This window comes from Pseudophryne corroboree, chromosome 5 (genome assembly GCF_028390025.1).
Source record: "Pseudophryne corroboree isolate aPseCor3 chromosome 5, aPseCor3.hap2, whole genome shotgun sequence".
In the NCBI taxonomy this organism is placed as follows: domain Eukaryota; kingdom Metazoa; phylum Chordata; class Amphibia; order Anura; family Myobatrachidae; genus Pseudophryne; species Pseudophryne corroboree.
The window spans coordinates 276,435,843-276,448,405 of NC_086448.1; the positions used below are offsets into that span (position 1 = coordinate 276,435,843).

Genomic DNA, 12,563 nt, shown 5'->3' on the forward strand with positions numbered 1-12,563 from the left:
AGTCATATAGTCCTGACCCTGCCCTGCTCCACTTGTCCACATGTCCGTGGTTAAGTGGACATTGGGTACAGCTGCATTTTTTAGGACACTGGTGACTCTCTTTCTGAGGTCTGTGTACATTTTCGGTATCGCCTGCCTAGAGAAATGGAACCTAGATGGTATTTGGTACCGGGGACACAGTACCTCCAACAAGTCTCTAGTTGGCTCTGCAGTAATGATGGATACCGGAACCACGTTTCTCACCACCCAGGATGCCAAGGCCTCAGTTATCCGCTTTGCAGTAGGATGACTGCTGTGATATTTCATCTTCCTCGCAAAGGACTGTTGGACAGTCAATTGCTTGGTGGAAGTAGTAAAAGTGGTCTTACGACTTCCCCTCTGGGATGACCATCGACTCCCAGCAGCAACAACAGCAGCGCCAGCAGCAGTAGGCGTTACACGCAAGGATGCATCGGAGGAATCCCAGGCAGGAGAGGAATCATCAGAATTGCCAGTGACATGGCCTGCAGGACTATTGGCATTCCTGGGGAAGGAGCAAATTGACACTGAGGGAGTTGGTGGGGTGGTTTGCGTGAGCTTGGTTACAAGAGGAAGGGATTTACTGGTCAGTGGACTGCTTCCGCTGTCGGCCAAAGTTTTTGAACTTGTCACTGACTTATTATGAATGCGCTGCAGGTGACGTATAAGGGAGGATGTTCCGAGGTGGTTAACGTCCTTACCCCTACTTATTACAGCTTGACAAAGGGAACACACGGCTTGACAAATGTTGTCCGCATTTCTGTTGAAATACCTCCACACTGAAGAGCTGATTTTTTTGGTATTTTCACCAGGCATGTCAACGGCCATATTCCTCCCACGGACAACAGGTGTCTCCCTGGGTGCCTGACTTAAACAAACCACCTCACCATCAGAATCCTCCTGGTCAATTTCCTCCCCAGCGCCAGCAACACCCATATCCTCCTCATCCTGGTGTACTTCAACACTGACATCTTCAATCTGACTATCAGGAACTGGACTGCGGGTGCTCCTTCCAGCACTTGCAGGGGGCGTGCAAATGGTGGAAGGCGCATGCTCTTCACGTCCAGTGTTGGGAAGGTCAGGCATCGCAACCGACACAATTGGACTCTCCTTGTGGATTTGGGATTTCGAAGAATGCACAGTTCTTTGCTGTGCTTTTTCCAGCTTGAGTCTTTTCATTTTTCTAGCGAGAGGCTGAGTGCTTCCATCCTCATGTGAAGCTGAACCACTAGTCATGAACATAGGCCAGGGCCTCAGCCGTTCCTTGCCACTCCGTGTGGTAAATGGCATATTGGCAAGTTTACGCTTCTCCGACGACAATTTTATTTTAGGTTTTGGAGTCCTTTTTTTACTGATATTTGGTGTTTTGGATTTGACATGCTCTGTACTATGACATTGGGCATCGGCCTTGGCAGACGACGTTGCTGGCATTTCATCGTCTCGGCCATGACTAGTGGCAGCAGCTTCAGCACGAGGTGGAAGTGGATCTTGATCTTTCCCTAATTTTGGAACCTCAACATTTTTGTTCTCCATATTTTAATAGGCACAACTAAAAGGCACCTCAGGTAAACAATGGAGATGGATGGATACTAGTATACAATTATGGATGGACTGCCGAGTGCCGACACAGAGGTAGCTACAGCCGTGGACTACCGTACTGTACTGTGTCTGCTGCTAATATAGACTGGATGATAATGAGATGTAGTATGTATAAAGAAGAAAGAAAAAAAAACCACGGGTAGGTGGTATACAATTATGGATGGACTGCCGAGTGCCGACACAGAGGTAGCTACAGCAGTGGACTACCGTACTGTACTGTGTCTGCTGCTAATATAGACTGGATGATAATGAGATGTAGTATGTATAAAGAAGAAAAAAAAAACCACGGGTAGGTGGTATACAATTATGGATGGACTGCCGAGTGCCGACACAGAGGTAGCTACAGCCGTGGACTACCGTACTGTACTGTGTCTGCTGCTAATATAGACTGGATGATAATGAGTTGTAGTATGTATAAAGAAGAAAGAAAAAAAAACCACGGGTAGGTGGTATACAATTATGGACGGACTGCCGAGTGCCGACACAGAGGTAGCTACAGCCGTGGACTACCGTACTGTACTGTGTCTGCTGCTAATATAGACTGGATGATAATGAGATGTAGTATGTATAAAGAAGAAAGAAAAAAAAACCACGGGTAGGTGGTATACAATTATGGACGGACTGCCGAGTGCCGACACAGAGGTAGCTACAGCCGTGGACTACCGTACTGTGTCTGCTGCGACTGGATGATAAATAATGATATAAAAAATATATATATATCACTACTGCAGCCGGACAGGTATATATTATATAATGACGGACCTGCTGGACACTGTCTGTCAGCAGAATGAGTTTTTTATAGAATAAAAAACACCACACAAGTCACACGACGAGTGTTTAACTTTTTCAGGCAATCACAATATAGTATACTATACTGGTGGTCAGTGTGGTCAGGTCACTGGTCAGTCACACTGGCAGTGGCACTCCTGCAGCAAAAGTGTGCACTGTTTAATTTTAATAATATGTACTCCTGGCTCCTGCTATAACCTATAACTGCTCCCCAGTCTCCCCCACAATTAAGCTGTGTGAGCACAGTCAGATATTATACATAGATGATGCAGCACACTGGGCTGAGCACAGATATGGTATGTGACTGAGTCACTGTGTATCGTTTTTTTCAGGCAGAGAACGGATTATATTAAATAAAACTGCACTGGTGGTCACTGGTCAGTCACTAGTAAACTCTGCACTCTCTAGTACTCCTAAGCTCCAGTAAATCAAGTGTCTGTCTCAAGCTCACTCTCTCTCTTCTAATCTAAATGGAGAGGACGCCAGCCACGTCCTCTCCCTATCAATCTCAATGCACGTGTGAAAATGGCGGCGACGCGCGGCTCCTTATATAGAATCCGAGCCTCGCGAGAATCCGACAGCGTCATGATGACGTTCGGGCGCGCTCGGGTTAACCGAGCAAGGCGGGAAGATCCGAGTCGCTCGGATCCGTGTAAAAAAAAAAGCTGAAGTTCGGGCGGGTTCGGATTCCGAGGAACCGAACCCGCTCATCTCTAGATTAAATAGTCATGATAGAACAGTTAGGGAATGCTACATATAACCACCTGTGGGACCGCGCAGACAGGGATTTTCATTTTGAGAACAGTTAAAAACAAACTGAAGTCCACTTGTGCACTATTTCTTCATTATGACCTTTGGAGACACGATTGCACCAGTGCTTATTTAGGTCCACCTTTGTTTAAGGTGTGAATACTTGTGTTCAGTTGTCTCTCATTTTTGCTTATGTGAAATTAAAGGAAAATCCAAATATATTCATCTTGATTCCATAGTGCAAGAAATCACTTCCTGCTTTTTGTAAAGGAATTGTCACATTTTGCCAAGTGGAAAAATGGCTTAAACAAGTGGCATTATGAATCTCCTTTATTTAGACTACTACTGATCCCTGTTCAGTGTACTCTAAAATCACTGTAAAATAACTGCTTTCTAGCCCACTATAAGACTCTGTGGGGTGATAACACTATTTTGGAAGTCACTACCTTTTCAGTATTGCCTCCTGTAGATATTTTGTCTTAGCTATGCAGTTTTGTCTCACGCCCATTTTAAATTCTACCATTAGAAAAGTGCTAAAGTATGGGAGGTGGTCATTTAAAAAAAAAAAAAAAAAACCTGCAGGCTACATTTAGTGGATTCCTGGGCTGGTCATACACTGGCCAATCCAGCCATTTAGGGGTTAATCCTATTAGTTGTGAGTTGTTGTTTTATCTGCAAATTTGCATTTTGCAATCCAATTGGAAACTCTTATTGATCCATAAACTCAATTTTTTCCATTTGCACCTTACTGAGTATGAGTGATGGTGGTGGAAAACCTTAATTTAGGGTTAAAATGTTGGGACATTCTGCAAAATCTTTTTTTTTTTTTTTTTTTGGACTAGGAAGGTCATTCCACATTTTCATGCACTTCTCTCACAGCGCATATGGCTGACAGTGTGCAACAACCCCCCCTGCATGTGCTGTGAATAGGCATTTTTATTTGTATTGAAAAATACATTCGTGCGAATGTCTAAACCAACTTGCATCTAATTGGATTGAATGCCAGATCAGTCACACTTGGTGACTGGATTAGAACAAAAACAGCCCACTCTGAAAGCACCATCATTGTAGTCCTACGAGAAACCATCAGTCCTGAGGGACTTTTGATAATTTCCCATTAGGAGGGATAGGTGGTAGTCTTTGAGCCATTTGCAATGTTTGCTGAACCTGTCTCTTCTGATACTCATTTATCTAGAACGCTATTTAGCAATGCAGGTAAAGAAGTTTAAGGTGAATTTATGAGGGAAAATGTTAATATTAATGATCGTAGGTTGTGATGAACTAGAAGCTGTAAAAATGTCCATTAATCATCATAAAAAAATGTTTGATTTTACCAATGTTTTTTTGTTTTTGTTTTAGATATCCTGTTCTTAATAGGACTTACATCTTCTGTATGTATTGTGTCAGAAATCATAAAAAAAGTAGAACGCAGTCAAGAGGGCCTTCAGAAGCGCAAAGGATCTCTGTCCGCCTTGTTCCTTGATGTATGATGCATATTGCATTGTTTGTAAACTATATATTGGGAGGTAGTGCTTACATTTCCAGGTACTATGAAGACTGCGGGACAGAGTGAACTACTCAGGAATGACAAACCATGATGGATATATTTGGAAAACGGTGTGCTTCTGAAGAGCGTATTGCACAATACAAGAGAAAATTAATGTTTTGGAACCATTCAAGTATTCAGACTCCTGATGTTATGCAGAACTGACTTAAAAGAAAAACTTTTCCTGTGTTGGTTTCTGCCTTTTCTCTACACCAAAACTTTGGTTTAAGGGTTGTTTTTGTACAGGCAACATCCTTATGTCGTCAAATAATTTTTTATATGTATATAATTCTGCTTCTTGGTGGGTTTTTATTAAAATAAAGTTTTCTAATGTCTAGAACGCAGTGTAAGTGAAATGCACAGTATTTGCCAAGTTTCCCCTGATCATATTTATTTTCTGTTACTGCACATGATCTGCTAATTAAATATATATTTACATTGCAAAGGAGGGAACCACTGTAGATACAGATTGTGCTCTTAAACTTTGTCTTATTAAATGTCTGCAGCCACCGTGTCATCAGTCAGTAGATAGATCCAATGACGCCTATTGCTGCATGCACATGGTGGGTGTCAAAACAGAGGCAATGGACAAGAGGGTATCCGAACTATAGATCTACACTAAAAAGGTCTACAGTCAATAGATCTGCCACTAATGGTAGACATACATTAGGTCAACAGGGCCATACTTTACTACAGGGGTTCCAAAACTGTGTGCCGTGGCTCCCTGGGGTGCCTCGGGACACTTGTAGGGGTGCCCTGGGTTGGTGGTCCAGGACCAATTCAAATTATTCATGGTCAATATAATAGGCAAAACCAATGCTGGTGGCTGCCAGTCATAAAATATGTGGCCAAACAGAAGCAAATCTTGTCCCTCACCACACAACTGACCCTAAGGATGACATATAAACGCGATCTACTTAATGTAATATTTCTTTCTAAATTTCTCAATAAGACATTTTTGGCCTAGGGGTGCCTATCCACGTGGACTACGATTGGGAATAGCAACCTTGCCTGAAGCATGGTGAGTGAAGCCGGGAAGCTGTACACTAATGGGGCATGCATGGGGCAGAAAAGTGACAAAAACATCCCCCAAAAAATATAAAAAAAATTGTCTACTTTTTTTGTGTACACCATTTCCATGTCAACCTTTTGCCCATGTCGACCTTTTCTACTGTCTACCTATTCTATGTCGACCTTTTGCCCGTTGACCTTTGCCCGTTGACCTGCTATTAGTGGCAGGCCTATTGACTGTAGACCTTTTTAGTGTCGATCTAATAATCCACACCCAGGTAAGAGCTACTTCAGCAATCATTATTTTAAATAGATGTTTTATTGATGTACTGCATTATTGTGTCAAAACAATATTGATTGCATTATTTTGTCATTCTTTTATTTTCCAGTGTTTGCACAGCTAACTGTACCATACATTTGTTACCATACTGGAAATATGAAATGGTGTAATCTTTCTTTACTTTTATTTGCTACTGTCCGTAAATCTAGAATGTTCTTTTGCTGCATTTTTCTTTATGCAGATCACCTACCCTCAATTATGTGTGTATCCTTAAATCATGCCGCCATTTTGAGATTGTGTGTATGCAGATTACAAATATATATTTCTTTTATTAGCCAACAAATCTACTAATAGGGTTTATTTTCTCACTGTATAAATGTGCAGTAAAATATTGTAAGTTATTCTGTAAATATAACTTCTCTGCATTTTTGTATATACTTTTTTTTTTTTTATCTTGTTCAGCTGATGTCAAATTAAACATTCTTTATACTGTAGTTTACAAATACTATGTAGTGGTATACTGTATATTGATTGAATATCCCTAGGATGCATTACCAAATAATTTCAACGTTTCACCTCTAGAACGTAGAAATGCACTGGTTTTCTGCAGCATAATTTGTATCCCTTTTTTTATGTTCCTTGACTTTGCCCTGTTTAATTATTCAAACTTTTATTGAAATTAAACGCATACTACAATGCAATATAACGTGCTGTATTCCCCTTGTTTATTAGCTTAACCTGTTTATCTAGAATAGCCCTATTTTGTCCAGGGCTTCCAATTTTAAGTGCATTGTTTCTGGCTTCATTCTATGGTTCACAGACATTCTAGCGTTGGCCAGAAAAATAACTCGGCACTGTTATTAACTTGAATACAGATTTAGTAATCATTGGTAGTCCAGGTTAATATTAAAGAATGTCTAGGTTATATAAAGGCCTGTATTGAACACCGAAGATTAAAACAATATAAGTATTGGTTTGTACGTGCCTTTCAGAAATTGTGGGTTTCGGGACTGACAAAATAGGCAGGGCTTTCCCTGGGTGGAGCTGTGGCTATTGTGGGTGAGGCATCACTTGGTGTTTGAGCTGTTGGGGTGGGTGTTATTGTAAAAAAAAAAAAAAACCACAAACTCCTATATGGTCCACACTCACGCCATACAAAGAAACTTACTGGGGTAGCTACCCATATACAGTAGGATCTATTAGGCGCCAAAACACACAAACTATTGGAGGGTGTACTTACCAGGTTTAATTAGGTAAGGGTATATCAGGTCTTATCGACACTTCGGTCCCAACATGGACCTTGACCGAAATGTCTATGACCTGATAGATATATATCCTCCACACGTCTCCCCAGCACTCCAGGACTCTTATAGGGTAACTCGCTCCAGTGCCATCCTAGAGGGTGTGCACCCCAAACAGGTGGCACTTGGAGACTCTGTAAACATAAATGATCCCAACAGGGTGCTTTATTGGTCATCCACGAAATGTAGATCACAAATAAAGAACCCCATTTTGATCATCCACATTTACAGAGTCTCTGAGTGCCACCTGTTTTCTTGCTTTATATATAAGGTGGTGACTTGGCAGTGCTGGCTGCGTGAGGCGAAGCCCCTCTGGCAAACTGCAACCTCTCTCACTGGGGAGAGGTCCCTGTCTGCTCTGGCTGAGTCGCCCTGGCATGGAGACCTGTCATTATTGGTGTACCAAGCATGGTGAGTGTGTTAAGCAGTACCAGTGGGTGTGGGGAGCATAGAATATGGGTTTAGGGAGCAGTATGGATCTGTGTTGGGGGCACGGAGAGTGGGTGTAGGGAGCAGTGAGGAAGGGTGCAGGGAACAGTGAGGGACAGTCCATGCAGAGCGCAGGTAGGGAGGGTGGTGTGTAGAGCATTGGTTCTCAAACTCTGTCCTCTGGATCCTACACATCTCATGTTTTCCAGATTACCTAGTCTAGACATTGATACATTTTAAAAGAACCACAGGTAGAGCTGATTATTTCACTTGTGATTCTTTGAGGATAACTGGAAAACGTGAACTGTTTGGGGTACTGAGGACTGAGTTTGAGAACCTGTGGCGTAGAGCATAGATTTTTACACTTATCCAACATGATTCAAACACTGAATATGACTATGAAATCATAGTGGTTATATTGTCTGACATCACCTGTGATTTCCCTGGATGGAAAACTCAGTGGTTAATCTACATTGGTGCTGTGCTTTAAACAAGGCGTTCTCATCCATGCTAAAGAATTCCAGTCACCACGGCCGGCATACATCACAGGAAAGTGGGGAATTGGGTAAAAAATTCACAATGAAAGTGGGGAATTGGGTAAAAAATAAGTTTGGCTTGAGGCTGTATTTTGTGTGTGTGGGATTTATACTGCACATTAAGCTGTTAATTTTGGCAAACTACTGTATTTGGTGGGCATGAGTCATGGTAGAAGAAGGATGGGCATAGGGAGCAGAGCTAGTTGGCTGGCGGTCTGCGCCACATTTGAAATGTCACCGGTGGTGTTTGTCTCCATGGTTGCCAACCATCTAAATGGCAGCACCATGTACACCACTGTACCCCTGTCTGTCTAGGCCTGGGACACGTCCTGATGGTCACCCCTTGATGGCAGCCATGTATATCATATTCTCTTAGATCACAGGTTCTCAAACTCGGTACTCAGAACTCCAAACACTTCATGTTTTCCAGTTCTCCCAGCATCACAAGTGAAATAATTAGCTCCACCTGTAGATGTTTAAAATTGTCTGTGAATAGTCAATAGTCCTGTGTTCCTGCTAGGTGGCCTGCCAAATGTGAACTGTGTGAGGTTCTAAGGACCAAGTTTGAGAAACACTGTATTGGGAGGAGACTACCAAACAGTAGCTGACGCGGCTGCCACCACGGGTGCACCAGCACTAGGCCTTAGGGATCTTAGGCACCAGGAATAGTATGAGGCTGCGATCCCTAGAGTTGATGTCAGCAGGAGGAGTTAGACGCTCTCTTGGTCGCCCCTCCTCCCCGGTTCATAATCAGTTTCCGCCGAGTCTCCCGCCATGAACTATTTCCTCGCTTCCGTCCCAGGTGCTACCACGAGGGGACTCGATCGCAGCATAGGCCGCTGCGTCTGTGTTCACTAAGAGCTACCGCGAGGAGACCCGTCGCAGCAGTGGGCTGTGTGACCGGTGTGTCTGTGTTCACTATAGGTTCCCGGAGCGACAGTGTACACTAGTAGCGTCTGGATCCACTCGGCATTCGCTAATGTATTGATCGATCCTGGAAACGAGGTGTCTCTCCCTGTATCCCACTCTGAGTACGGGCTATACAGCACTAAATTTCTATCTACTTTGTTCAGTATGAATAGTTAAGTGCCTATTGCATATGAGTCTGTGTACATTTACTGTGGTTTTCTTCGCATTGCGTCTGCATACGTTAAATCTGTGTGAAACAGGATTCAGTAATATGTACTCCTACATACTTTAAAATGTTAAATGTTTGTAGTTGATTATGTGCTCATATGACTAATATATAACATGTGACTGACTGCTAGTGTGATTGCTGACTTTAATATGTTTGTCAGTTGTGCTGGTGCATGGGTAGGGTCAGATTGATATCACTTTAGAACAGGGCTGGCCAAACCGGTCCTCGAGATCTACCAACAGTTCATGTTTTCCAGTCCTCCTGGAGATCTGTAGAATTGTCAGGAATGAATGCAGCACATCTTAATTAGTAATGGCTACACCTGAGCACCAGCTAGGTGTTCTGGAAAATGTGAACTGTTGGTAGATCTTGAGGACTGGTTTGGCCAGCTCTGCTTTAGAAGGTTCAAGTTATTAGTCACAATTTGTGTAGTACACTGTGAAAGTGCTGATTATTTATCATGTCTAAGAGCGGCAGAAGTGACGAAGGTACACTTACAGTAACACCAACACTGATATCATGTTTGCCTTGCAAAACTGTATTATCCTCTCAGGATCTGGTCCAGGATGGTTTATGTGCAAATTGTTTTGCTTTTCAGCAAAATACAAGGCAGATCCCTGTACAACGTCAGGTACAGATGGATCCACCTTGAGCTATGTTTATACGGGATCCGGTCTGAAGATCGACAGTATCTAGGTCGACAATGTTTAGGTCGACAGTCACTAGGTCGACATGGATGGAATGTCGACAGGGTTTCTAGGTCGACATGTGCTAGATCGACTGGTCTAAAGGTCGACATGAGTTTTTCACATTTTTTTTCTTTTTTTTGAATTTTTTCATACTTAACGATCCACGTGGACTACGATTGGAACGGTAATCTGTGCCAAGCGAAGCGGTAGCAGAGCGAAGGCACCATGCCCGAAGCATGGCGAGCGAAGCGGTGCACTAATTTGGGATCCCGGTCACTCTACGAAGAAAACGACACCAAAAAAAAAATCCTCATGTCGACCTTTAGACCTGTCGACCTAGCACATGTTGACCTAGAAACCCTGTCGACCTTCCATCCATGTCGACCTAGTGACTGTCGACCTAGATACTGTCGATTTGATGAACCACACCCGTTTATACAGACCTTGTCCAGTATAGCTCAACAGGTAATTCCTACAGCTTCTTTACCAGGAACGGGGTACACTATTAACCCATACATGCAGCTCCCTACCTACGGTATATCATTATATCATATAATTTCCCCCAACAGCTTCTCATGAAACAAGCTGATAAACCGATGGTAAGTAAACCTTCACAGGCTATAGAAGATGATTCATCGGAAGATAAAAATTCAATTGACTCTACTTCGGCATATGAAGAGGAGGAAGAAGGTCTCAGCCCAGTGGATATAGCTGAATTAATTAGAGCTATGAAGGCCATTCTATCCTTAGAGCAGGCATGTCCAAACTGCGGCCCTCCAGCTGTTGAGAAACTACACATCCCAGCATGCCCTGACACAGCTTAAGCATTCTCTGACAGCAAAACTGTGTCAGGGCATGCTGGGATATGTAGTTTCACAACAGCTGAAGGGCCGCAGTTTGGACATGCCTGCCTTAGAGGATTCAGCAGAGCCTGTGTTAAAAACCAAGGCGCCTGTATTTAAACGTCCCAAAACAGTTAAGACTGAGTTTCCAGGGTCAGACCAGCTAACGGAAATCATGGAAGAGGCTTAGGCTACACCCAAAAAAAAAAAAATAGAATTCCCAAAAAATGGGATTCCAAGGAACAAGAGTGCAGGTGCACCAAACACCATTAAAATTATAACAACCATAATATCCAAGGTTCTTGGCATATATTGACCAGTATATGAACCTGTCCACCTACTTCACGGTGACCACGTTGGACAAGTTCCTAACATAGGGGTTCGCCTCTGGGGTGTGGGGCTCCTTGGATTGCTCTGACTGGGCCACTTTGGGGCATCACCACCTTACATTTATTTTTAACACCTGCAGTACACCATGCTGTTTGTTTTTATTTATGTAGTATTTTTCACAAATCTTTTACACTTGTAACACTGATCAGCTAACCTCACGTCCTAATGTCCTGACACATTACTGCTGTCCTTCTAACACTCGGCAGCCTCTTTCACTTGCCTAACACTGACTTCTCACTTCTATCCCTTATCCGTGTGATGCCCTGGGGTGGTTTGGGGATGCTCTGCACCACAGAGGCGAACCCCTATAATGTTAGGGACCTGTATAACGAGGTCACAGTGAAGTAAGTGGGCAGGCTCATACATTGGCCAATATATGCCAAGAACCTTGGATAATAGGATTTTAAATACCTGCCGGTAAATCCTTTTCTCGTAGTCCGTAGAGGTGCTGGGGTCCATTTTAGTACCATGGCGTATAGATGGTTCCGCAGGAGCCTCTGGCACTTTAAGACTTTTTAACAGTGTGAACTGGTTCCTCCCTCTATGCCCCTCCTCCAGACCTCAGTATAGGAACTGAGCCCGAGGAGACTGACATCTTTGAGAGAAGAATTCATATTAAACTAGTGGTGAGATTCACACCATACAACAAAACATGCCGCCAAACATGGCCATTAACATAACCCATGCTAACGTGCATGCCTAACATAACAACAACCGCTGTAAAACATCTTCACACATGAGAACTTGGGTAAAAAGATAAAATGTAAAACTGCAGGAAAAACGGAGCACTGGGCGGGCGCCCAGCATCCTCTACGGACTACGAGAAAAGGATTTACCGGCAGATAATTAAAATCCTTTTTTCTCTTACGTCCTAGAGGATGCTGGGGTCCATTTTAGTACCATGGGGATGTACCAAAGCTCCCAGTAAAGTGCTACTGTTCCTGCAGAACTGACTGACCAAACTTAAGGTCGTCAGCAGCCAAGGTATGAAACTTGTAGAATTTAGCAAACGTGTTTGCCCCTGACCAAGTAGCAGCTCGGCAGATTTGTAATGCCGAGACACCCCGGGCAGCCGCCCAGGATGAACCCACCTTCCTAGTAGAGTGGGCTTTTACCGAAGTCGGTAACGGCAATGCTGCCGTGGAATGAGCGTGCTGAATGGTACCCCTGATCCAGTGCGCAATAGTCTGCTTAGAGGCAGGACCCCCAATCTTGTTGGGGTCATAGAAGACAAACAAAGATTCT

General features: G+C 43.3%; 1 protein-coding gene and 1 pseudogene across 1 annotated transcript in view; both read left to right on the forward strand.

Annotated features, from left to right (window-relative positions):
* ATP2C1 (ATPase secretory pathway Ca2+ transporting 1) overlaps window positions 1-6,699 on the forward strand; it is a 288,376-nt gene extending 281,677 nt beyond the window's left edge. Inside the window, exon 27 of the mRNA XM_063922357.1 lies at window positions 4,516-6,699. Coding sequence (XP_063778427.1) covers window positions 4,516-4,646 — 131 coding nt within the window. The 3' untranslated portion in view covers window positions 4,647-6,699. The remainder of the gene's footprint in view (window positions 1-4,515) is intronic.
* Window positions 6,700-7,286: 587 nt separating this feature from the next.
* Window positions 7,287-12,563, forward strand: part of LOC134929592 (E3 SUMO-protein ligase KIAA1586-like) — a 30,943-nt pseudogene continuing 25,666 nt past the window's right edge.